Source organism: Triturus cristatus, chromosome 2_1, assembly GCF_964204655.1.
Source record: "Triturus cristatus chromosome 2_1, aTriCri1.1, whole genome shotgun sequence".
Classification (NCBI taxonomy): Eukaryota; Metazoa; Chordata; class Amphibia; order Caudata; family Salamandridae; genus Triturus; species Triturus cristatus.
Window position 1 is genome coordinate 193,691,165 of NC_140581.1, and position 25,613 is coordinate 193,716,777.

Below are 25,613 nucleotides of genomic sequence, written 5' to 3' on the forward strand. Positions count from 1 at the left end.
CCATTGTCTAACTCCAATATTGTTTCAGAAGTGGAGCATATGTATCCTGGGCTTCCTTGGCCATCATCGACTGCGTTGCAGGTTGAGGCTTTAAGGGAGACAGTGTTGCAATTTCTTCTGGCCCCTTGAATCCACAAAGGCCTATTTGAATGTCCCCGGGTGTTGTCCACCCTGACTGTTGCTGTCACTGCTAATCCCTCTCCTGGCAGGCACCTGGCCGCTCTTCTTTACCTATGCCAAAGGCCATGGCAGTTTCAGCTGGCCTTGACTACAGAGACGCCTGTTCCAGATCTGATTCCCTACACTAGTATCGGAACCGGAGCTGAGTTCAGATAGATTCCAGCTGCTTTCTCAAAATGAAATCACTAAAGCTCAGCTCGTTGTCTGGGAAGCCTCCCCTACGATTCCCTTACCTTGACCCCAGTATTGCAGACAGGTGGTGCTATTTGTAGACCACATTCTGACATTGTGCAGAGTATTTGTCATGTTTTCCATAATAATGATGATAAAAAGACAAAACTGACTACACGGCTGCTTGTCTGTATTTAAACCTACAAAATACTAGTGGCCATGACTTCTCTCCTGAGACTAAGGAGACATACTTGGAGTCGCCATTGGACCATACTGAGGAGAGCTCTTCCTTTGGAATGGTAACTCGCCACAAAGGTTCTAGAACTGTAATTGCAAATCTGCTTTCACGCATTTTGCAGCCAAGTTCTTCAACTTCAGAACTGTTGTCTTCCATTGCGGCCCTGACATGGAGCCTTTTGATGGTTGCATGGTCCAAACCTTGCTCAGTACCACCAGTTTGTTGACCTATTGCCAGGCATCATAGACCTCCCCCGAGAGACTCAGCCTCCTTGGTACAGCATCCAACCGGAAAGTTAGCTGTACAAGCTTCCTCCTAACCTAATAGTTTTCATTTGGCTATGGGAGATTGGGAATCAGAGAGCACTGATGCAGCATGTAAGAGATTCTTCTCCTTCGATAGTCTGGCATTGAGGTCCCTTAATACAGTTTGCCTTTTCGGGCCATAAACGCATGTCCGCAGGATCCTGCCAATTCTGCTGCAGGAGTTTCGGACCTGGTTCACTCAGATGGTTCATGATGGAAAGGATGGGAAAAAGTACATTTTGTGAGTTGGTTTGGACAGAATGGACTTGGTTAGCTGTGTTATCATCACCAGTTTGGTTGTTCTGCACCATGGATCCCTAACACAGGTGTTTCTGGTGACACACTGGCATCCCTGACGGATATGCTGTCTGAAGGCTCCATGTTTTTTGGGAAAAGGCAGACCTGGGGTTCCCAGAATTTCCAAGGCTACTCTTGGGCCTAGCTTTTCACCTCAGGCAATTCTCCCAAGCTGTACAAAAGCCTGTACAGCTCTCTGGCAGCTCGGGGCAACAGTGTGGTGGCAGAGGCTGTGTCGATCAGCAAGGGCAGCAGTCCTCTTCATTGCCTTCTGTGTCTGCTACCAAGACGCTCTAATTTCCCTGCTGATGTTTATCTGCTTTAGGGGGCAGGATTGCTTTTTGCCGGTCCCTCAGACTGGTTGGTCTTAGAGTTTTTTCAAAACTGCCCCGGTTTATGCCCCATCATCTCCAATGAAGTGCTCAGTTTTCTGGCCGGAGGGGCTATATGGAGAGTCCCCGAGGCAGAGAAAGCCATGTGGTATAACTCCCAGTTTTTCTTGATACCTAAGAAGAAAGAAGGGCTGATTCTTAACTCTTCCCCTGAAAGTATAGATTCAAAAGTCCTGTCTGCTCTAGACCCTAGGTAATTGGAATTCGGCCTGTGATTTTCATGGTTTATTTCCATGTGGCGATCTTGCACTCCTACATTTTCCCATCTCTATTCAGGGCTCACAGCGGTGCCATGTGCATAATCTCTTGGCTGGAGGGGCTTACCTGGATGAAATGTAGAGGCCTCTGTTCCCTGATGGGGCAAAGGCAGTTTATAAACCTCTTGCAACTGTGTACCAGCTGGCCGACCTTTAGTACCTTCTTGCCTCCCATTATGGGCAAACCTGCTCTGGTTCTAACAGACAACTTAACCACCATGTCTGCAGCAAGCAGAGCAGAATGGGCTAATGTGTGTTAAGCCAGGAGGAACTGAGAAGTCAGTGTTGCATCTTGTACTCCCTGGATTTATCACCATTGGGCACAATAGGAGGTATGTGCCACCTTCCGTGGAAGTCTGATATGATTTATGCATTTCTGCTTCTGGTTCCGAAGTTCTGAAGAAAATCTGAAGGGAGCAGGCGCATCTTAGTACTTTCAGCTGTGAAACCTGTGCATGTCTCTGCTGCTCTACCTGCATCTTTTATAGGATCGTCTGTCTCAACAACAGGGCAGGGTTCTTCATTAGAACCTCCACAAGCTACACCTCCATATGTGGAAATTGAGAGGTACCCGCTGAGGGGTTTTGACTTATTTGGGGAAGTGGTGGGTGTGATTTTGGCTGCACTACGCCCGGCCACCAAGTAGGTTTATTCTAGCTGGTGGGCAAAGTTTGTGGCCATGTGCGAGACCCACTGGATTGATCTGCTTTAGCCTAATAATTTTGGTTGTACTGCTATCTGCTCGATCTTTAGCCAGTCATGGTCTTTCAGTGAACACTGTTAATGATTGCTTACGGGTCTTTCTGTGTTTATCTGATCAGCCCTCTTTGTTTAGGTCATCTCTTCTAATGTGTTTTCGAAAGGACTAACTGGTTTCTTACTGCGCCTTTTCTGAGGTTGCAGTGCAACTTTAGTTTGGTCCTTACGCCCTTAGTTTGCTTGTCTTTTTAACACAGACATAGCTGTGTTTTTAAGGTTGCTATCTCTTACGACTATGTGCCTCCTAGCCATCATGTTGTCATGTTTCGTCATTGAGCTCTATGCATTGTCTACGCAGTTGCGACATGCTATCTTTTTAGGTTTCGCCTAGGCAGCGCTTGCGTGGTCTCTTCGAGACATACTGTATTCAGTATATGTACATTAAGCGAACGGTGGTTCTGCCACAACCACTGTTCGCTTAATGTACGAATCCCCAGGTTCTGCACATAACTGGGTCACCCCATTGCTTTATACTGATGTATTCAGGATATGGGCATAAAGCTCCGCCCACTTTCTGCCCATCTTTTTAATTGGCTCCTATCCTTGTCCCTGTCCTTTTTAAATGGTGGCTTTTCATTGTTTAATAGGCTTTGTACTACGTCCTTAGTACCGCCTTGCCTGTCTTGTAACCTCCCATGAGGACACCCCCTGTTACATGTGTTGTTACTCCATAGGTTTTAATTACACCCTCAAGGCACTATTTTCTTAAAAGGCTTCAGGCAAGACACACACTTGGTCCTAAGCTTGGCTGGCAGTTGTTACTTCGCTCACTAGAACATCTCACATTTATATGAGACTGTCTATAAATTTCCCTTCAACAGCTCCACACATAGTACAACCTATTTCAAAATTAATGTAATAATTATTTTGTCTCATTTCCAAACTACTAGTTGTATATATGGACATAGCTATTGTACTCGTAGTACTGTCTTGCATGCAATGCATTATGGGTAGGGTGGCTTTGCCATATCTTCTGCAGGATGCTGTACCATATGTGACCAAAAGACGAACGCTGTGCTGGTGCCTTGCTCACTAGGGACCTCGAGGAGCAGCTTGCGGAACTGCACCTAAACATGCAGTGCTGGTGCCTTGCTCACTAGGGAGCTCTAGGAGCAGCTTGCTGTACTGCACCGAGACATGCTGTGCTGGTGCCTTGCTCACTAGGGACGTCTAGGAGCAGCTTGTGGTACTCCACTGAGACATACAATGCTGGTTCCTGGCTCACTACGCAAGCATTTGCAATGCATTAGGTCTCGCATTGCTGAAAATATGAGCTATTGGCGTTGCATTATTATTTGCAACTCCAATACCTCAAACTATCAGTAATACGAGACCTGTTGCATTATAGGGCTCCCTGTTTTCCATTTTTACTTATTTTTTTACGGTAAATACATACAGAAAACATTGTGTTTCTTGTCTGTATTTATTTTTAAAAGTGGAACAATACAGATGATTTGGCTGCTTTTGAGTGACTCTCCATGCTGAGGTTAATGAATTTCAGAACAGTTGGTGTACATATTGGCAGCATGGGAAGTTAGAAAGCTGAATGTGGTTTGCTTAAATTTCTGCATATTTCAACATACATGTGTGCTATTATGCTAAATTTTTTATGTGGGTTCATTATTTTATTATATTTTGGCTGTGTGATGTGCGAGATCTGATAGGCATCAAAGTTTGAGTGCATGTCTATCCATTAAATGTGGAAATATATGAATTATCACCTCTTCTGCTCTCAAAACACAAAATAAATATGGATAAGTACCAATAAGATGGCTAAAAAATAAATATGGATAAATACAGACGGAAAAGTTAAAAAAATAAATACCATAAAGCTGGGAACCCTAGATATATAATAGAGTACTATTTCCTTGAGTTTCATATCTGCAGTGTTGGCCATTTTGCCCATTCACTCCTGCAAGGCTTCCTGATCTAAATTCCACTTCTGAGACCCAAAACATTTGGAGGGTGCTTCTTGGGTATCTATTAAAAAGGTGACGAATCGGCAGTTAGAAGTATCTATCAAAAGAAAAAGTTATTTACCTTGGTAACATTCTTTCTTGTGGAAGCTCTATTTAACTACAGAATACTCTGCGACCTTCCCGTCTACCTATTCTGGGGAGTGGATTCTGATAAGTCATAAGGTCACAATTTACATCCAGTACACACTCTGATTATCAGTTTGTCTGGTGCTCTAAGGCAACTTATTTTATTGAAATTGGTACCAGTCTGGCTCTGTGTAGTCTTTTCAGAAGGTGAAACTAGGTTGCTGCATAGTCTGAGGGCACCATCTCAGCTGATGGGTGTGTTAGAATAATAAAGATATCCCGTTCCATTCTGCAGCTGAGAATTCAAAAGTTAAGGAATCTGGGTAAATTTATGAGTATCCGGCATCAAGTAAAACTTGTTCTTCTCATACACACGCATATGCATACATAACAATTCAATACTTAAAGCCGGGTCTGGTGGCTTGGTGAACTAATGCGCCGACTGTAGGGGCCTGTGTTCGACCTAATGGCCACAGGTTAAAATCCCGGTGGGTCCACACATCCTTTCATCCTTTTGAGGTTGATAAAATGAGTACCATTGAGTTGGGTAACAATAAACATCTGTTCAGTGCCAAGATACCTTTGGGTGAATGTGCGCTTTACAGATATCTGTTATGTTATGTAACCAAGTCACAAGCCAGGTGGAATGTGAACCAAATAAAATGGGGAGCATAATTCACGCAGGGTAAGTTAATCACTATAGAATTTGAATGAAAGATACATATATTTAAAGATTTGAAAAACAGAAGGAAACTGAGGCCTGCCTCGTGTGTGCTCCAAATGGTGGCGTAAAATGACCCATTGGGAATGATATGATTGTATTACTGCAGGATCTGCACTTTCTTAGGTAATGTGGAATGAACATTTACTTCAGCAGACATAGATGGCAACAAGCAGGGAGAAGGATCACCGCCTACGATCACCATGACCTTGGCATGATTTTTAGCATAGAGTTTGCACCCATTATTTTATAGAACTCACTCAATGGTGGTACCAAAATTCAAGACATACATCTCACTAAATATATTTACCACAAAGTAAACGCATACATGAATACAGAATTTATAGGATGCATAATACCTGCAGGACACTTTCAGTATAATCTCATCTTGATAATTCTCTCCTTTTAGATCACCATGAGAATCCTCTTTTTTATACACTTGGGAACTTACACAACCTCACACTTTTTCCTCATGTTCATTATTCAGTTTTTACATACCACTTGTTCTGAAAATATTGGCAATCCTTTTAGCATCAAATCGTTGTGCCTTACTTATGCTCACTTCCCAAATGTAAACCTTCCTTTACCAAAATCTGGTTTATCTGTCTTTGCACCCTCCTTATTCACCTTCCACGACTGTTTAAGTGAAGTATGTGGCTTCCTTCCTGTTTAATCTCAAACTCGGGCAAACTGATCTTATCTACGTAGCACAGTATGCCCACGGCAGTTTACTTACTGCTTCTTTCCAGATACAGCCATCATGCAGTTAGTTACCTGTAAGTACCAACTTTCTGACACAGATTTGTGTCCCAGCAAGGAGTCAGACGCTGTTACAAACATGTGCCCTTTCAGTAAGCTATAAGATGTTTGGATTTTTTTTAGTTGGGGTAAGAAAAAATACAAAGAATATCTGACCCCTTGCTGGGGCATAGACACCGGGAGATATATCTGTGATATATATATATATTTTTTTGCTTTTTTTGGGGAGTTTTATATATCGCGAACTTGACCCGAAGGTATCAGGGCGCTTTACATTAACACCAGTTGCGTTACATAAAGGCACATTCATTTTTGATAGGCACAGGTAGATTGTGATTTGCTCAGAATCCCAGGATGTTGAGCGTTGTTGCAGAGACTCGACCCCGGTTCCCCAGATTTGAGGTCGACCACCCTAGCCATTAGGACACATCCTCTCCCCTTCGTCTCAAAAATACAACAGCGTCTAGCTTCTTGCATAGGCACACATTATGCACTTTCAAGGAGACAGATGATGTTACAAACTTGTGTCCTAGCAACAGGGCAGACAATTTACTTTTTTAGCCTAAGTAAAAATCCAATAAGCATCCGGCTCCTTTCTGCGGCACAGGCACAGTTCTGGGCTTCTGCAAGAGCGACATGTTTGAAATTTTCCTTGTGTGGTTGTGCATCAGAAAGAAGCAAGATGCAGTTTACATTTGATTCATAGAGCGTGAGTCTCTCTTTAGTCCAGAAAGGAGCTGGATAAATATTGGCTAATTATCTTGCTCCTTGCTGTGGCATAGATGCCCACTTCTTACCCGAGCAGGGATCCAGTCTCCAGACAATGTTTTACCAATGGGACCATTTAATTTCATTCACAATACTACGAAATAATTTGTGTTGCTGAAACTCCCCTTCCACTCTAAACCATCTCAGAAAGCTTTTATGATGTAATAATCAAACCTTAGAAAATCATATTCCAAAATATTTTTATGCAATTTATTTAACTTAAATATTACATAATTTATTTACAAATAGAACGTTTCGGGAATTCATACTTAAAGTGAAGTGGAAACAGAAGGTAGCACATATACATAGAGACCAACAAATCAAACCATCAACAAAGATATTATCACTTTCTACACCACAAACCTATGTATGTGAACTTTTTGCTGGCTGATTTGCCTCTCGAAGTGCAGTCAAAGTTAATTGTAATAGCAAAGGCACGTTGCTATACTAGGTGACTGCAGAATGTACATTTACGCTTGATCTCTCAGCATATGATTTACATGAGACCATCCTCAGGACAATCTACCATTTCTGATGAGTGTTGCCTATTCACTTTCTGAAGTACTAACTCCAATATAAGGTAATGGTTCCCCCAGAACAAATCAATGTGGAAAATACAGAACCGTTTTAGTTGGTGATTAAAACTGTGTTTGGTACCCCAAAACAGAGCTACACGCTTGTCGATCATCTCGAAACGTTTCCCAGGACAGTAATTGATCTGTCTTGAATTAATTGCATCAGGCTGAAGTACAACTGCAATAATGGTGTCCAGTACTTAAATTAGTCATACTTTCTGTGGAAGCTCTGTAAACCAGCAGCACTGGAAGCTTTACCCCAGCAAATAGCCAGATGCTGTTTTTATTTTTCATTGGCATAAGAAACATTTTAATAAGTGGCTCGTTATTTGCTAGGGTGCATAATTGTGTGGCGTTGACATGTAGCACACAATACCTAGAGCCAACAATCGAGCCTTAGTTTACAATGTTTTTTCTCTGTGTACAGACCATGCATCACATGATAATGGAAGCCCTAATAAATGTAAGTTTGAGGAGACAAAAACTGTATTTAAGTGTTAACTGTAGAGGGGGAGGCAGAGCTTGCCAGGCTCCAAGATGGCCGCACTAGTGTAAGCTCCCGTAATCCACGCCCTGCGAAACGGAGACAACTGATCCTGGCTGGCGGCCAGAGTGGGGCCTGCGCAGAGCGGTTTAGGGCGTGGTGGACGGAGAAGAATTCGCCCCGGGCCTGTTGACTTCCCGAATCTGGACGTGCGCAGCCCACGGTGGTGGGACACGATTAGCGAATTGCCCAGGTACGCTGTTGCCTGCACGGTGAGAAGGGCCTAATTGCTCTCGGGGTGGACGGGGTGATGCGGATGCGCTTTGGACTGGCCTTTGTCGGGATGGAGTTACGGCCGCCACAGAGGTAGGAGATCGCGGCCTGGTGGGCGTACCCCCCACCCTGCTGTAACAGCGTAGTCTGCCTCTCCCACTGTATGCCTTGAGATACACGACTTGCCTGATTTGATAGGCCTTGCTGGGACCCGCTGACTGGACGGCTTGCTGCTGTGGAGCTCACCGGCGCTCCGAGTCACTGCTGATACATGATGCCTTTGGCGATCCTCCGAATACCAAGCAAGTTGCGACTGCTCCTGTGGCGTAATATCTCCTGAGCGGCTGTCTGAGACGAGTGCTGAAAATTGCTGAGGGCCGGGTGAGATTTAAGAAAGCTCTGCCCCACAATTACCCTGCTGGATACCTTTGTGGAGTTGCCTGGGCGCCCGGCCTGGGCAGGAGCAGCTTCAGAGTATGCTTGAGCTGGAGTGGAGTGGGCCTAGGCAGAGGTACCGCTACTAATTTAACTTGGCTCTTTCAGTGGTGAGCCAGCTGAGGGGAGCGCCCACCCTGGGCACTCCGCAGCCAATCTGTTAGGTTTGGGCAGTTCGCCATTTGACGGCACTGAGCTACCACCCAACTGCAACGAGGCACGAACCTGACGGCCCTCTGAGGTGCCCTGGGCCCAGGCTTTGGTAGGCTGAGCAGGGAAAGTATAGATATAGTGCGTTGCTGTAATTATTGGCTTCCACACACCCACAATACCACTTGGGAGCGGGTGGTGCAGGCAGAGGGGCCCCATGAGGAGACTAATCTCAATCTAAACTACAGTTTGAGCTAAGAAAGACGGCCAGACAACAAGATGCAGAAAAAGCTGCATTGGAGTCTGGTTCTGAGGCCGTAGAGACGTTGGAGGACCCTGATATAAAACAAATCCTAGCAGCGATGCAAAGAAGCTTGACCAAGATTGACCGAAAGATAAATGCCTTATCATTACGTATGGACAGAATGTCGGAGCGCTTAGATAAGCATACTGAGAGGCTAGATCAGGCAGAAAAACGAGTGTCGGTGCTGAAGATTCCTTAACCACTAGCTCCCTGGCACACAGCAAAATGGATAAACTACTGCAGGCGGTTCAGGCCATAGCCAAAGATCTGGAGGCGGGATCTCGCCACAGCAACATAAGACTGGTGGGGACTAGCGGAGTCAACCAATATCCCTAGTATGGATCTCTTTGTGGAACAATTACTGATCTCACTTATGGGCAGAGATACATTCTTGAACGTGTTCATTGTGGAGCGTGCGCATCGCTCCCTTGTGCCCAGACCGGCTCCGGCAGCCCCTCCGCGACCCATAATCGCCAATTATAGGGATCGGAACGCAGCCTTACGCAAAGCCAGGAGCTGCGCACATTGCGGCATGAGGTCATGGACATCTCTCCATTCTCTGACTTCACACAGCAAGTTTAGGAAGCAAGACGTTTGTTTCTCCCTCTCAAGTGGAAACTTTGCGACCTTAATCTTGATTACAGCATGATGTACCCGGCTAAATTGCGCATACAAGCTGATGGCAAAGCATTTATATTTACTGACTCGAAGCAGGTGATAAAATTCATTATTGCATTAAATTGTGGCATCATCAGGCTGTGGCGGGTTTAGGGCTGCTGCCCTGGTGGCTGCCTCGCAGGCTGCTGGTCCCTAGGAATGGAAACGTGATACCAATATCTCTGTTTGTCTTCTTCACGACCCGGATATGGTTGTCAGTTATATCTATGCATAAGTAGCATGTTGAACCGCACACACACCAAGTAAGCTCTAGATTGTACAGTCATTGACAGACATATAAGCATTGCTGTGTCCAGTCATAGTGACTATTTAAATGGCCTTTGTAGTGCACCAGAGGGGTAGCATGTTAGATATGTTAATTTTCATGATGCTGGATGCTGGAAAAGTTTGTTACCGGTAACATCTGACCCTGCGTGTTACTCACTTCTTGCTAATGTATCTGTGTTTGGGTGGGGTAGGTTGGAGTTTGTTATGAGCCGTTGGCCTGCACTTTAAGGGAGTATCACAGACATATAGGGCTGCTATTCCCTAGATGTCGGCTTATAATCTCTGCCTCTGCATATGGTATGCTCTTGTATGTCCGAGACCTGGATGGAAATCTTACACCGGTGCTTACAGAGGTCACGAATTTTGGAGCTCCTTCAGGGCTTAAAGTTAACTGGTCCAAATCTATCATTTTCCCGCCTACTCCAGCCATGACTCCTGTAGAACTTGACTTCCCATTACAATAGACCACAGACTGTGCACTATCTGGGCCTACAGGTGCATACCAACCCTAACGTAGTATTCTCTGAGAATTATGGGAGGGCTATTGCTAAATTGGAGGATGCTGTGATGCGGTAGATCTGTCTGCCCCTCTCGTTAGTAGGGCGTATTTCTTTAATGAAAATGATAGTCCTTCCTAGATGATTGTTCTTGTTTCTGAATATCCCGGTGATTCTCCCTAGTCTGACACTTGAAGTTCTCCGCTCTTTACTTATTAAACTTGCCTGGGCTGGGAAACAATCACAGGTTAAGTGGGACACATTAACTTTGCCTTATTCGAGGGGCGGTCTTAATGCACCGGACTTGGATCTGTACTATAGAGTGGCGCAATGCTAGCACGCTAGCTACTGGATCCACGAGCGGCAGAACTTGCCACACCTACATATTGAGGCAGTTGCACCCAACCCCTACATGCTCCCTCAGATGTTATTCCAGACACCTGACAGAAAGACTGGTGTATTGGATTTTATAAACACTACAGTCCATGCTTAGTGCAACCTGTTAAACAGACAGCTGGGTGCCCTGTTATACTCTCCTCTTATCCGATTGACTGGTGCCATTGGTTTCTGACTGGTTGTGATAAAGAAGCAGCCACAACGCTGAAACAATTAGGCATTTTGCAGATGGGCGACCTGTTCCAGGATGGGGTGGCACGCAGGTGGAAAGACATAATTGCGGAAGGGCATGTACCCTCCCCCTTAGAGCAGTATCACTTCCATAGAACCAGGCATGCACTGCGAGATCTCGGGGAGGACCTGCTAGAACCGATGTCGATCCCCTCACTCTCCTGCATCCTGCAAGCCACTCCTCCCACTAAGATAGTTACTGTCAGACGCAAGACACCAGGAAACCGATGCACAATAAGCCCTGACGGGACTGACAGAGTGACCAACGCACAATCCTTGACGATAGCGCCTGACGATATTGCTGTGAACTCACATAGCGCATCTCGCTTAACGGTAAACATCGACTGATGCACTTTAAATATCTGTATAGGGTTTACTACACCCCAGAAAGGCTCAAGCGATATGGCCTACGAGAGTCTGCTGCGGGGAGAGAGAGGCAGGTTTCTACATGTTGCCTGGCTGTGTCAACCGGATTGCTGGATTCTGGAACAAGGTTTTCTGCACGATAAACATGATCACAAGTCTTTCTCTGGCACCAGACCCGCTGCTCACATTCCTGGGTTATGGTAAAACATATGTAAACAGGCCAGACGACTAGTGGACATGGGATTATTTCTAGCTAAGTGTAGGGTCTCCATGCGCTTGGCCACTGGCCCGGTCCAGACAGCAGCTGAATGTGAGAGGCATGTGCTCTACTGCAACACACAATAGAATACAAATAGTAAACTCCTCCCCCCGCAGAGTCGGCCCAAAGGTTTTTGGGGATTATACCATCATTACCTGGTAGGGATAGAAACTGGCAAGCCTGAGGGAAGCTAGAACTATTAAGAGCTGATTTCTAGTCCACCCTGCTGAGTGTGGGTAGGTACTATTTGCTGGGCAGGAGGGCTCTGTATGTTAGCGCAATATGAATGTATACGCTTGGGATGTGCATTATACTACCAGCTCTCTGTTATCAACCTCTGATGATATTATTTGCTCTGTTTAGCATATCCCAAATGTATTGTATGAGACCACCGCTGACCTGCTTAGCTGCCAGCCATTGTGATTATGTACTGTATTGGGTTACTGTATTTCCTTGCAAAAGTCTTAAAGTAATTTAAAAAAAAGTCTCATCTGTAGACAGCATAGGTTCTTTACCATCCTTTTGATTACATGACTTGCATACTTCCAGGAAAGTACTTTTTTCTTTTGCTTTTATTACTTCTTGGGAGTGCATGTGTGTTCTTGCTCTATCCCTAGGTTATCTGGAGAGATACCACGACGATATAGTTTAAAACCTACACAGTCAAGTTTCTATCCCTTGGGTACAACACTTCCCTTGCCCTGACTGGCTGTCTGAATACTACGTTAAACATGACGTTTGTCGGATTTGCTATAATTTTCTCCCTAAAGCATTGCAATTAATTTCATTGTTCCTCACTCAGGAACATGCCCCTGTCAAGGCATGACCCGTATGCAGGCGGCGCCTCCTGCTTTCCTGAATGTGAGGGCACCAGACTTGAAGCCAGATGCAGTTTGAATTTTTTTTCTTCAAAAATGTGTCTCTCTTTGACTCATGTATGTGTGTCTCTTTTTAACAGGGTTGAGCACGAATCCACACAGTACACATTAGGGAATGTTTTTGGTGAAGGAAATTCCATAGGGTGCTTTCAAATGTGCCAGCTGCCCCAGACCCAAATACTGCAGCTACTCACACTAAAGATCACCCTAAATCCATGTGTGTTACACTTTTCATGGTTCCATTTTGAAGCCTTTCTTTTTCAAGGCTTTAGACCTTCTACCCCTCCCTCTACCCCCTTAAAAACATACACAAACACACTTGTGGGGTACTGTTGTAATCAAGAAAATTTAGAAACACGTGATTTCATGTCATTTGTTATTATCAGTTGAGTTTCCATGTATTTGTGGTTTCCAGTTGTACACCAGTGCCCCCCAAAACTCTTTTTCACAAAACATCCTTAGCATAACCTGGTATTAAAGGTAATCCAGAGTATGGAACGGCTCAGATCACGTGCCATTCCTAAATTCAGATATTAAAGGACATTTCAAAACAAAGCATTCAAAAAGCCAATAGGTCTTGCCTTTACAACCTATTGCACGCCACAGTAGCCCATAGATCTGCCATTCATGCCAGGTACTGCCACGCTTTGGAGCCCTAGGCAAAGTCAAGGGTCTAATCTTGGTAGGAATTTGTGCGTGTGCATGAGAGACTGGAGAGAATGTTTTGGGAAAATAAATGCAAAAAATTTGTCATGTTTATAGTACGTAAGGGAGGTCAGGCACCCAGGAAAATATAAACGTTAGGATGTGCAGAAGCTGAGATTTATGGTTGTTTGTTTGTTTCCATGCTCTCCAAAATACAGGTACCCTAATCTTTGAGTTTCATTCGCAACTGCTTTCCAAATTTCCAAAATGCACTAAACACAGTTTTACCATCCATAAAACTTTTACCATCCATAGAACACCCACATGTCTGGTGTGCCCACACTCTGGAGACTCAGAGAAACTAAGTTTGGGTCAAGCTTTTGCATTGATACGTTCCTACGTATGGGAGAATGGAGGAAATTACCATGTTTTGGAAAAATAATTCAAACAATCTGGCAAACCTCGTGTTAAGCATGTTCTTCTGGACATCTTGCCTGGTTAAGGGGGTTTAATTTGCACCAATGGATTCTTTTAGTCGAACAGAACTAGAAATATGTAGATTTCTACTTTCCGTATAGACCGGAGCCTGATGTGTTATCAAAAGAACACTGTACCATAAACCTCGATTTTGCCATAGTTTAGTGTTCTGCGCTATTATGATATAATTGATTGTGCAGACTAATTAGATTCTTAGGAAAACCAACTCTTGGTATTGCTAGACTCCAGCCACTCAGCCAACATTTCCGTTGATAGTATTCTGAATTATGTTGAAAAATGCAAAGAAATATCGAGCAAAATATATAAAAAACAGTTTGTTTCTAACTTCTCGGCACCAAATTGTAGACCTGACAAACTATACTCCTAATGCTAGGTTGCCTAGAGAATCAATAAATTTACAGTCTGTGGGTGTAGTTATTGTATGGCTTCCATTTAGCTACAAAACATATGCTTTGTTTACAGTTGTTTTTTGTAGTAAGTGAAATATCTAAAATTCCAAAATAACATTTGTGTATGTGCTTTTTTTTTTTTTTAGATCTCTCAGGATTGACACTTCAAAGTTCTGGTAGGTGCAATTGCTCATCTGGATACTGAATGTTTTAGACGGTCAAAAATTTGTAGTGCAGAGATAAATTGAATTGTAAGTCTTTATCACTACTACTATTAGTGTTTGATTTGACTGAACTTTCTATCAAATGTGTAGAAGAATTTAGAGTAGCTTCAAGAACATTGTGTGCATTACATTTTCAAACAATATCTCTGTGCAAGTTCATTAGTTTTGATCAAAACAGGTGTGAACTTTGTGTCTCATGTTGTGACACACTGTCTTTTTTCGCTATTATGCTAAACCACTTTCATTCAGCTCTGACAACCATGACTCTGTTGTGTCCTGTGTATTGCAGTCCTCACCTGAGCAAGGGTGCAGTTGCATCTGCTACGCCGGACTGCGTCTGTGTTGTAGGTCTAGTGGAGAATGTTCATTTTGTTGCGAAAGTGTTCTTTGTGGTAATGAGTTTGGGAACCCTAGCTTTATGATTGATCTACTAAACTAATACAGTGCATACTATTCAGTCAAGTCTCTTGCTGCTGGTCTGATAAAAAGTGCCTAGCCAAACAAGTCTTTCGCTTGTTTGTGAAACTTAAAAGTTAGGTGGAGTACAAGTCAGCTTATATGGACCAGCACAGAGAAGTAGTTTCCTTTCCGAGAAGAGGTTTTACATTTAGGAACCTTAAACAAGGTTTTCCCCTTGCTGTGCTTGGTAAGGACTGATCTTGGCAAGCTGGTTTATTTGTTTTACATTTTTATAAACTATACTGGTGAGAATGGTGTTTGTGCAGTGTTCAAGAACAGCTGGAGAGATGTTAGATCTCTGTACTGAAATTACATGGAGCAGCTATAGAAACAAGCAAGAAATAACATAGGAATATTTTGGATACAACAGGATTATGAAAGATGTAGCTAGCAAGCAGGCATTGGTTGTATCACAGAGAAGAAAACAGAATGGCCAGGGTGGCATAGAGTATGAGATGGAAAGAATATCAGTTGAAAGGGAATGGCAAAATTCATAGAGGTACAGGGGAGGTGAGCAAGAATTAGAGGAACACTGGAATGGAAAACGATGAATAGATTGTAGAGGGGACAGCTAAAAATTGAAAGATGAGGGAGTAGAAGTGTTAAGAATACCAGTTTGGAGTTAGTAGATGCTGGGGACTATTTTGTCCTGCAGAATTCCAGTTGCCTTAATACTTTCCCTGAGGTGGCCCTTTGTGTCTTCTCACCGAGGAGGTCCTGAAATTATCTTTATCGGTTGAGTGAAACTAAATAGACCACGTGGAAACCCTGCAGTCTGGCTCCTCTTCTGTGGAGCCTTTGCTTACTTTCATCAAAGTTTTGATGACCCCCTCTTGGTTGTTTGGAGCCAACTGGCTTCCGTGGTGGACTAAGAAATTGACTAAGGCTGGGTGACCTAATATTCTTGACATCACCCTTTGCCAAGGTGGCGCACAAGGTGGTTCGCAACCAGTAACTGTGTGCACTGGTAGCTGGTGCTGTGCGTCTCCCCATTCTACCAGTTTCAGGCGGACATGTGGAGCCAATATATATGCTACTCCCACACCCTGAGCAGGTCTTTTTTAACCTGCACAACCAGATACCGATCCAGAACTGCCTCTCGTCTATTTCAATACTAATATACCTCAAAATTATACAGTGTGGAAAGGACATGTAACCTCCCAAGACAACAGTGTTTAAAGTGTTGCAAACAAATGTCTGTGACAGATTCTCATCAGGTTTGCCTGTGGTTGAGTCATGACTCCAAGGCCTGCAGTGCCTGCGTGTCCAACTGGATGGCCATTCGGGAGCACTAGTCAAAGCTATACATTGCAAAATGTAGGTCTCCTAACCAGGACATGTCCAACTCCAAGGGCCGGCCTTTTTCCCGTTTGTGTTCCAGAAGTCAGTCCCAAGTTTTTTTTTGCAAATCTGTTTTTATTATTTTTTAAAGAATACACGTTTTGGCAGCATACATTACACACAAGAGTTCGTGAGCATATGCAAATTGTTAATCCGTACTTGGTCTATAGCCAATTTAATATAACACGCATTCGAATTATGTGTCAACCACCACCCGCTCGGGAGCCGGCCGCATTTTCATTATCAGTTCTGGTGCAGTCTCTTAAGGATTAACAGTAGCAACCGTATATCAGCCACTTAGCCGTGCATGCAAGCTTATGCCGCCCACTCAATTTAGGCTTAGAAACAGATGAGTTGCCTACAATTCAAAAGAAGAACTCATAACAGTGGCAGCGTAAACAGTTGTATACATATATTGCTCCCCCCCCCTTTCTACCCCTGGGATCACCCCCATAGAAGTCAGTCCCAAGTTTGATCGTTGAGATGCTCCAAATCTTCTCATAACCCTGAGAAAGAGCAAGGGTATTGGCATGCCACTCAATCTGGTCCCCGATACCAGTTGCCTTAAGAGCCCGTCCCGCAACTTGTTCAAGCTCAACACGGGTTTCCGCTGTCCCCTGTGGCACCGGAGCAGCTCTACAAGTAACATAACAGTTCCGCTAAGCCATGCTCGGACTCTTCAGATAATTTCCGACTAACTCAAATGCGCCAACAGGCCTTCCGGAATCAAGAGATTCTCCATCTGGGATAACACCAGCAGGTTCTCCATCGACATGAGTTGGACCCTGTGACACCATCTCTGCTCCATTGGCACCCTTGCCGATACCACCCTGACTCTGCACGCCACTCTTCTTCTCGGAACACAGATTCTGACTCCATTGATGCTGGAAGATAAGGTGCCACCCATTGTGCTCTCTGACTTATAATCACTCCAACCTCAACTGAGGAGAACTCTTTACCTATTGAACCGCAATCTTCTTCATCTGAGCAGCATTGTGTCCCTCCTCCGCAAGGCAGATCCAATACACTACCTTCTTTGTTTGGGATGGACTCAGATAATGACTACGATGCATGAGATGAAATCGGCTTACCTTACAATGAAGAAAACTGGTGTGATGGCCTCCAGTATGCCAGTTGGCATCACTACTGATCACTGCCTTGCCTCACCCCAGGTCCTGCCACTGAAGAAAGTGCTCCTTGGTGGTGGTCATGCAGAGAGCGGCTGAAATTATCAAACTCAAGCTCCCCACTAATGAGGTCAAAACTAATGTCCTAACTCAAGTCCTCCACCTAGGGCAACTTCATACTGAGCCCCTAGTTCCATTCAGTGAGGTGCTCGCCGACACACTCATAAGAGCCTGAGCCAAGCCTTGCCCTGGTCCCCCAGTACATTTCCAAATTGCAAGATGCCAACTTCCGGAGCCCCTTTCCTGAGAGCTTAGTTGATGCAGGCTTCTACCAGTCGGATAAATCCAAACACTTTCTCGACTACTCTCCCACATGAGTAGACACCTTTGGGAATAAGATATTCTCTTCCACATGTTTGGCCTTCTGGTCAGTCAATGCCAGTTGCCTGCTGGGCCTATATTTCAATATTCTCTGGCATTCTGTTGTCCAAGTCTTTCTAAGTGTCATGAAGACCTTCGCCCTGTACCGACCCAGGTCATATAGCATGGCTGTGATGCTGTCAAGTGTAAAATCAGTTGTGCCTAGATAACATGGATTCCATTAGGCGAGACACTGGCACTAGTGTCACTATTCTTTGCCACGCCTGTTTACGGTTAACAGGTTTTGAGGAGATGTCAGGTCGTCCCTTATGGACATTCCCTTTGACAGGACTCGCCTCTTTAGGGATAAAGCAGATTCTTCTCTGTAATACTTTAAATAAAGCAGGGCCACAGCGCGCTCCTTGAGCTTGCCTGCTCCAACACACCACCAGCATCAATCCTTTCATGGCCATAGCAGGGGTGCCCACCCAGACAGCCACTTCAGTTTCAACAATGTGCCTGAGCCATCTCGTGGCTGAGGCTGTGGCACCCAATGACCCTGCGGCCGGGGCAGTGCATCAGCCATTTAACTTTCCCTCACCCCTCGGTCCCACTTGCCAAACCCCTTCAGCATGCCTTTAGTGGAGCAAAGCCAACCGGTTGGAGGCAGGATTCAACGTTTGCTGGGTTAGCAATCCATAACATCGAACAGGTGGGTCCTGCATATTTTCCAGAAAAGGTACGTCATACCCTTTATTGCACCTCTGCCGCACCTTCCACCATCCCTGGAACGACTGATGGAGGACCATCTGTCCATTCTTTTATTGAGAGGGTGGCTGTTTCAGAAGTGGATTGTGGCTCTGATGAAAGGCATTGTTATTCCCTCTGCTTTCTTGCTCCAAAGAACTACGGAGGCCTTTGTTCTATTTTAGACCTGTGCCCTTCCAGCACCTTTCTCCAGAAGTACAAATTCAAAATGCCTGCCCCGGTGTTGTCTACCTTTCATCTTGGAGACTGGATCAGGCCTCGACAAATCATAAAAATGTTACTAGATCTGCAGATCTAGTGACTTAAATAATCTACTCAACCTAATTGTAACGCTCTTGACCCATAAACTTGTTTCAAAAGTTGTGATCCTGGGCAAAACATTTAAATTTACTAAGCCACCATTTTCCGTTTCATCACAAAAGAGAGCACCTTCAAACTTGCAAGTTCAACATGTCTGCTGAACCAAATAACTCTCTTGTTTGATTTAAGACTAAACCTTTGCTCCATATATGATACAAATCAAGCCACATTAAGGATACACATGGCCCCTGACATGGCTCCTAGTTCATTAACAGCATTGTCATCATGGCTGAGCAGGCATGTTTCTCAAATCATGTTTAAAACATATCACTTTTAATAAATACATAACTAAAGCATGAAGTGGTAGCACACTGTCATTTGGCAGTCAGCTGATTTTACATTGCAATGGCTACAAACTTCCCACTAACATGCGGTTTTACTGATAAAACTATCTAGTGTACAAACAGTAACATTTGGAAATCTAGTTTCTGTAAATATTTGTCATTTGCACACCACCAAGTAAAGTGCTCTGATTTGTTTTGCTCCTACTTAAATCTTTGTTTGCATCACACTTCTCAATTACAAAATAAATTGCTTTTGTAATTTCTGATATGTTTTGAAATATTTGTACTATTTTTTTGCAAGCTATAAATGTTGTTAGAATAAAACGACAGCGTACAGCCTTTTGTTTCACAATGATTGTCAGACAGCTCACTTGACAAAAACCTCTAACTGTAGTAAGAAAAAGAAAATGAAACTCCACGTTCCAAGCAGCAATTACTAAAAAGACAAACTGATTTTACATCTTTCCTTGAACAGACAGCAAATGTGTCAAGTTAAAAAAAAGATTTGAAGCTATCTTTATTGGTTATTCACTTTCTGAAGGGACAGAACACCTGTTCCTATCCAGATTATGTTAACTCGCCAGAACGGACAAGACCACTAGGCGCTAAAAGTGCTCAGCCAGATAAAATCTGACTCACCATTGCGAGTAGATTTTTCTGGGCCTGTGGATGATGGCTTTGGACATGCAGGGTTCCTATTTCCATATATCCTTCCTGCAGGTCCATGAGCGCTACCTGCATTTTGTAGTGGGACAGGAGCATTTTCAGTTTGCTGTGCTCACCTCTGGTCTCACCAGGGCCCCTCGGATTTTCACAAAAGTGATGTCGGTGGTAGTAGCACACTGTCAGAGCTTAGGAATGTTAGTCTTTCCCTACTTCGACAACTGGATGTTGAATACGGGTTCATCCCAGGCAGTCGTCAACCACCTCCAGACTACGAGCATCCTGTCATCTTTGGGGTTCACTATCAAAGTCACACCTGAGTCCTTCTCAGTCAATCCCTTTCATCAGAGCCATTCTGGACACAGTACGTTTCGGGCCTTTCTTTTGGAGAGTACTGAACAGTAAGGCTAGTTTACTCCAGTATTGGAGCTTTCATAGATTCACATGCCTGAATCATTCCCCGTCGTCGAGACGGGAGTCTCCGGTACATAAAAAAGCATTGCTTAGTAGTTTAGCAAACTGAAAAAAGGCCTAGTCCAATTTTCCTTTTGCAACCCATAACCTTCGTTATTTAAAAAAGGACTAAACTTGTCTCTGAACCAATCAGAGCCTCTCACCCTCTAGAACACTCCTGAGAGAACCTTTTGCCCCTCAGATCTTCTACCGTTGTGCTAGGGAGTCTCCTTTGAGCTCTGCTCAAATTCTTCATTCTGGATTGGAGAGTTTCTTCAACTGCTTTTTTCTTCACCAACTCCTGGGAATGGTGTCCTATTTTGGACCTCAGGTCCCTAAACACTTATCTCAAGAAACAATCTTTCAGAATAGTTTCCCTCCAAGATATTCTGCTGCTATTAAACCTAGGAGATCATATGACCAAATTGGACCTACAGGATGCGTACTGTCCCATCCCTATCCATCCTTCCCACAGGCAGTACCTTCGGTTCATGGTGGCCGGAGAGCACTACCAATTCAAGGTACTGCCTTTCGGCCTGAAGTCAGCCCCGAGAATTTTTACGAAATGCCTGGCCCCAGTGGCAGCGGTTCTAAGGAAACAAAACACCAAGTATTTCCTTACCTCGACGACTAGTTATTCAAAGCGCCATCAGCAGCATTGGCCCGGTCGTCAACAACGGCTTGCGTGGAACTGTTTGCCAGGTTAGGTCTGACATTAAACATAGAAAAATCATCTCTTCAGCCGACATGAAACATCACCTTCTTGGGAGCGATACTAGACACAGAGGTAAACAAAGCGTTCCCCTCCAAGGAAAGACAGCTGGGAATATCTCTATCCCAGAGTTTTATAAGAAGAAAGTCTCTTTCAGTACGCAAGTACAAATCATTGCTGGGAACGATGTCATCTTGCATTCCCCTCGTACCTTTCTGCAGGCTAAGGATGTGTCCGTTGCAAGAGCAACTGGATCTACAATGGCATCAGGCGGAAGGATCCTTCGACGATATACTCAGGGAAACGCCAACCAAGGTCCATGCGGCAACATGGTGGACCCAAAAACGGAACATCTCGCAGGGTCTTTCATTCCTTACACAACCAGCCCCACTGGTGATTACGACAGACGCGTCCTTAGAAGGCTGGGGAGCATTCCTTCAGGACCTCCAAGTCAGCGGTCGCTGGAAGTTGCACGGACAGCAAATGCACAGCAACCTCTTTGAACTCAGAGCTGTCCGCTTAGCATTGTTAGCGTTCCTACCAAAGATACAGGGATCAGCTGTGTTAATAAGAACAGACAACACAACAGCAATGCACTATTTAAACAAACAGGGAGGTACAAGATCACTCTCCCTGTCTCAAGAAGCCCAAAAGATATGGGAGTGGGCACTGCAACACAGGATATCCATAACAGCGAAACATCTCCCAGGGGACCAGAACATCAAGGCAGATACTCTCAGCGGCTCAAATCCACCTGCCACGAATGGGAGATCGACCAAGGGAGTCTAAACAGCATCTTCCAAAGATGGGGAAAACCGACAGTAGACCTCTTCGTAAAAGTGGAGAACAAAAAATGCCAGTTCTTCGCAAGCTGGCTTCCTCAACGGGGATCTTGAGGGAATGCGTTTTTGATGGCATGGTCAGGCGTCTTTGCCTACGCCTTTCCTCCAATTCCCCTCCTGCCGCGTGGTCTTATGAAGATCAAAAAAGAACCATTCAAGATAATCCTGATAGCACCATGGTGGCCCAGGCAACACTGGTTCATGGAGCTTCTACTACTGTCGGAGGAACGCCCGATTCGCCTCCAGCCAATACCATCACTCCTGACGATGTTCCAGGGGGAAGTACTTCATTCGGATCCGAAATCACTGTACTTAGCGGCCTGGCTCGTGAATACTGCGAATTTCAGCATCTAAACATTCCAACGGAGTGCAGAGAGATACTATCTAGAGCCAGAGCGGATAGTACGAACAAAACGTACAGGATGAAGTGGAAGAGATTCTGTTTATGGTGCAAAAGATGTAACATTCATCCTCTGAACTGGGCAGCACACGAGATTATTCCATGCATTTTGCTTTTGGCAAAGTCTGGTTTGGCTCATGCATCTATAAAGGTACACCTAGCCGCAATATCACGCTACAGAAGGACTTCCTCTGGACCATCTCTATAGTCCGCAAGAGTCATCAAACAATTCATGAAGGGATTGTTCCGGGTTTTTCCTCCAGTAAAGCCCCCACCACCTCTCTGGCAATTGAACATTGATCTTTCTCAGTTAATGAAACAGCCCTTCGAGCCAATATACAGGGCAGATCTTAAATTCCTGTCGTCGAAAGTTGCACTTCTCATCACGCTCACTTCAGCCAGGAGAGTGGGGGAAAATACAGGCTCTCACAGTCCAAGACCCTTTCAAGGAGGATAGAATGATACTCGGGACTAATCCAAAATTAATTCCAAAAGTACCAACTGATTTTCATTTAAATGAGCCACTAATTCTCTAACGATTCTTTCCTCAACCAACAACAGCGGCGGAAAGAGCTCTCCACTCGCTGGATGTCCAACGCTGTCTAAAGTTCTGTTTGCAAAAAACTAAACCTTTCCGCAAGTCTTCACAACTTTTTGTCGCCTTCAGCGCACTCAGGAAGGGTTTCCCTTTGTCAAAAAGGGGAATTGCCAGATGGATTTCCAGTGCGATAGAGTATTGTCATCAGGCAGCTGGGCGACCTCTGAATGCACGAGTCCATGCCCATTCGACAAGAACAGTGTCCACCTCTACTGCTTTGTTTGCGGGAGTGCCGATCCAGGATATCTGCAGGGCAGCGACCTGGACAAGTACACACACCTTCACCAGGCATTACTGCTTGGATGCAGCCACAGGAAGAGATGTGGCAGTGGGAGAACCGGTGCTGAGGAACCTTATCCAGTAACGGTGAGCCCTCTTTACCATCCCTCCTTCCTTTATTGGTTACATTTACGCATTTTATTGTTGTTTATTGTATTAGATGCAATTTGCAAAGTATTTTTTATATGTGTATTGGTATAGGAAGACCGCTTTTATCACACTGCATATGTTCCCTTGTTCCAGGTCTTGTGTAACAAAAAATGTGCAATGATTTACTGCTCGCTATTCTGATTCAGGCATGTGAATCTATGAAAGCTCCAATACTGGAGTAAGAAAACAAGTTACTTACCTGTAACTGTAGTTCTCTAGTATTGGAGCTTTCATAGATTCACATGCACCCCACCCTCCTCCCCTGAGAGGCTCACCTCGGATTTAGCACAAAAGGTGTTATGGCACAAGTGCACGAAAATCTGAAGGGAAAAAGGTTCTCTCCGGAGTGTTCTAGAGGGTGAGAGGCTCTGATTGGTTCAGAGACAAGTTTAGTCCTTTTTTACATAACGAAGGTTATGGGTTGCAAAAGGAAAATTGGCCTAGGCCTTTTTTCAGTTTGCTATACTACTAAGCAATGCATTTTATGTACCGGAGACTCCCGTCTCAACGACGGGGAATGATTCAGGCATGTGAATCTATGAAAGCACCAATACTGGAGAACTACAGTTACAGGTAAGTAACTTGTTTTCATCCTGATCATACAGCATATGTCCTGAATTTCTGTGAGTTCGACTCTGATGCTTCTGGGACTGATGGCCTTCTGTATCCTGCTGGTATAGCACACCATGTGGCATATGCGAGCTCTGCAGTGGGATCTGAAGTATCAGTGGCCCCTACATCAGAGACCACTCCGACCACAACCAAATATTGGAGGAGGCTGCAAGAGATTGGCAGCGATGGTTACTTGACCATGATTGGGTCAGCGGCAGATTCCTCTCCCTACACCACCCAGAGCCGACAGTGGTGACTGATGCATCTCTTCTAGTTTGGGTTGGCCACCTGACAGAGGTGGAGATCACAGACCTCTGGTCCCTGGTGGATTCCCGACTATATTAACCTTCTAGAGTTGAGGTCCACCCGCTTTGCATGATCAGCCTTCATTTTATCCATCAAGAGAAGGCTGGTGCCGTTACTTATGGACAGCACCGCCGCCATGTTGCAACAAATAAGGGCAGGGAAGGGTTGTGGATACTGTGCCAGAAGGCACTACACCACTGGAAATGGCAGGACCATCAAAGAATTTTCCTGGTGGTGAATCACCGGGCAGGGGCTTTAAAAGCAAGTGTGGACAAGCTTAGTCGCTGTCGCCTTGCTGATTACAAGTGGTAGTTGCACACGGTAGTAGTGGGGCAAGGTCTCTTACTCAAGTTGACAGAACATTGGCTTGATCTGTTCACTACCACAGAGAAGCGCTATGTCAGCAGTTCTGTGCGTTGGAGTTTTGAAGGCATCTCTCACTAGGAGTGCGTTTTGACAGGTTATAAATTGGGATAGATTCATTTCTATCAATAGTTGTTTGATTTTGACCATGGTCTATCATTTGTACACCCTTCGTCTTGTCCTGAAATATCCTTGCTCCTGATTTGGGTTGGCCCCTCTCCATTCTCCTAGGTATCCTCTCCCCCTAATCCCACCTCTGTCTAAAAAAGGTTGGGCTCTGGGGTACTGAAAATATGGCTGATAGTAATTAGAGGACCCTTGAACTGAGTTGGAGAAAGTATCTGAAAACATAATAAACTTCCTAGGCGAACGCCCTCTATATTGTAGATTGAGGGTACTGGGATTGTTATTTTGATAAAAAATCGTCCTTTAATAATGGTTATACCTGTTCGATTTTAATTTTTTTTATGTCCCTTGCAACTTTAGATCTTTTCTGGTTAGTAGTGTGTGTCTTAAAATGAGCTATAGTTTTCTCAACTGACTCTAACAATGTCTTAGCATTGGTGATAGTTGAATCACCCCCTATCTCGTCTTCCAGGGCTTTTATTTACTTCAGTTCTTCTTCACTGATCCTCAACGCTGTTTCTATTGACAAAGCAATCCAATCTCTGGAGCACTTTGTGCCTACCCCACTGAAGTTCAATAAATGAGTCTTATCAAAGACTGCATGAATAAGAGGAGTCCATTTGATTATAAGAAAACATTTAAGAAATTGATACATGCTCTGTTGATTGATTTAGAGGTGGAAGTGTTTACCTCTTGTGTGTATAGGACTATCTCGTAGTTTGACTGCTCATAGTTATGTAGAAAACACGAAACTCTAAGTTTTGGATAGGAAGGAATATATGATTATGTGTATTATGTGCAACTGAATGTATGTAATTGTCCTTTGTTTCTTTAGTGTTGTGAGCTGTTGTATTGATATACTTTATGTATTTCATGCGTTGCATTGATATAGTTTATGTATTTTATTTGTTGATAAAAACAAGAGAACAATTAAAAGAATTTACTAATTGTTACTATTGGAACCAGGGG

The 25,613-nt window shown here is 44.3% G+C and overlaps 1 protein-coding gene across 1 annotated transcript in view; it reads left to right on the plus strand.

Moving 5' to 3' along the window:
- The window catches only part of SMAD4 (SMAD family member 4), a 322,079-nt gene that overhangs the window by 169,475 nt on the left and 126,991 nt on the right, over nt 1-25,613 (plus strand). Inside the window, exon 4 of the mRNA XM_085629829.1 lies at nt 14,364-14,393. Within this exon, the coding sequence (XP_085485955.1) occupies nt 14,364-14,393 (30 nt within the window). The remainder of the gene's footprint in view (nt 1-14,363; nt 14,394-25,613) is intronic.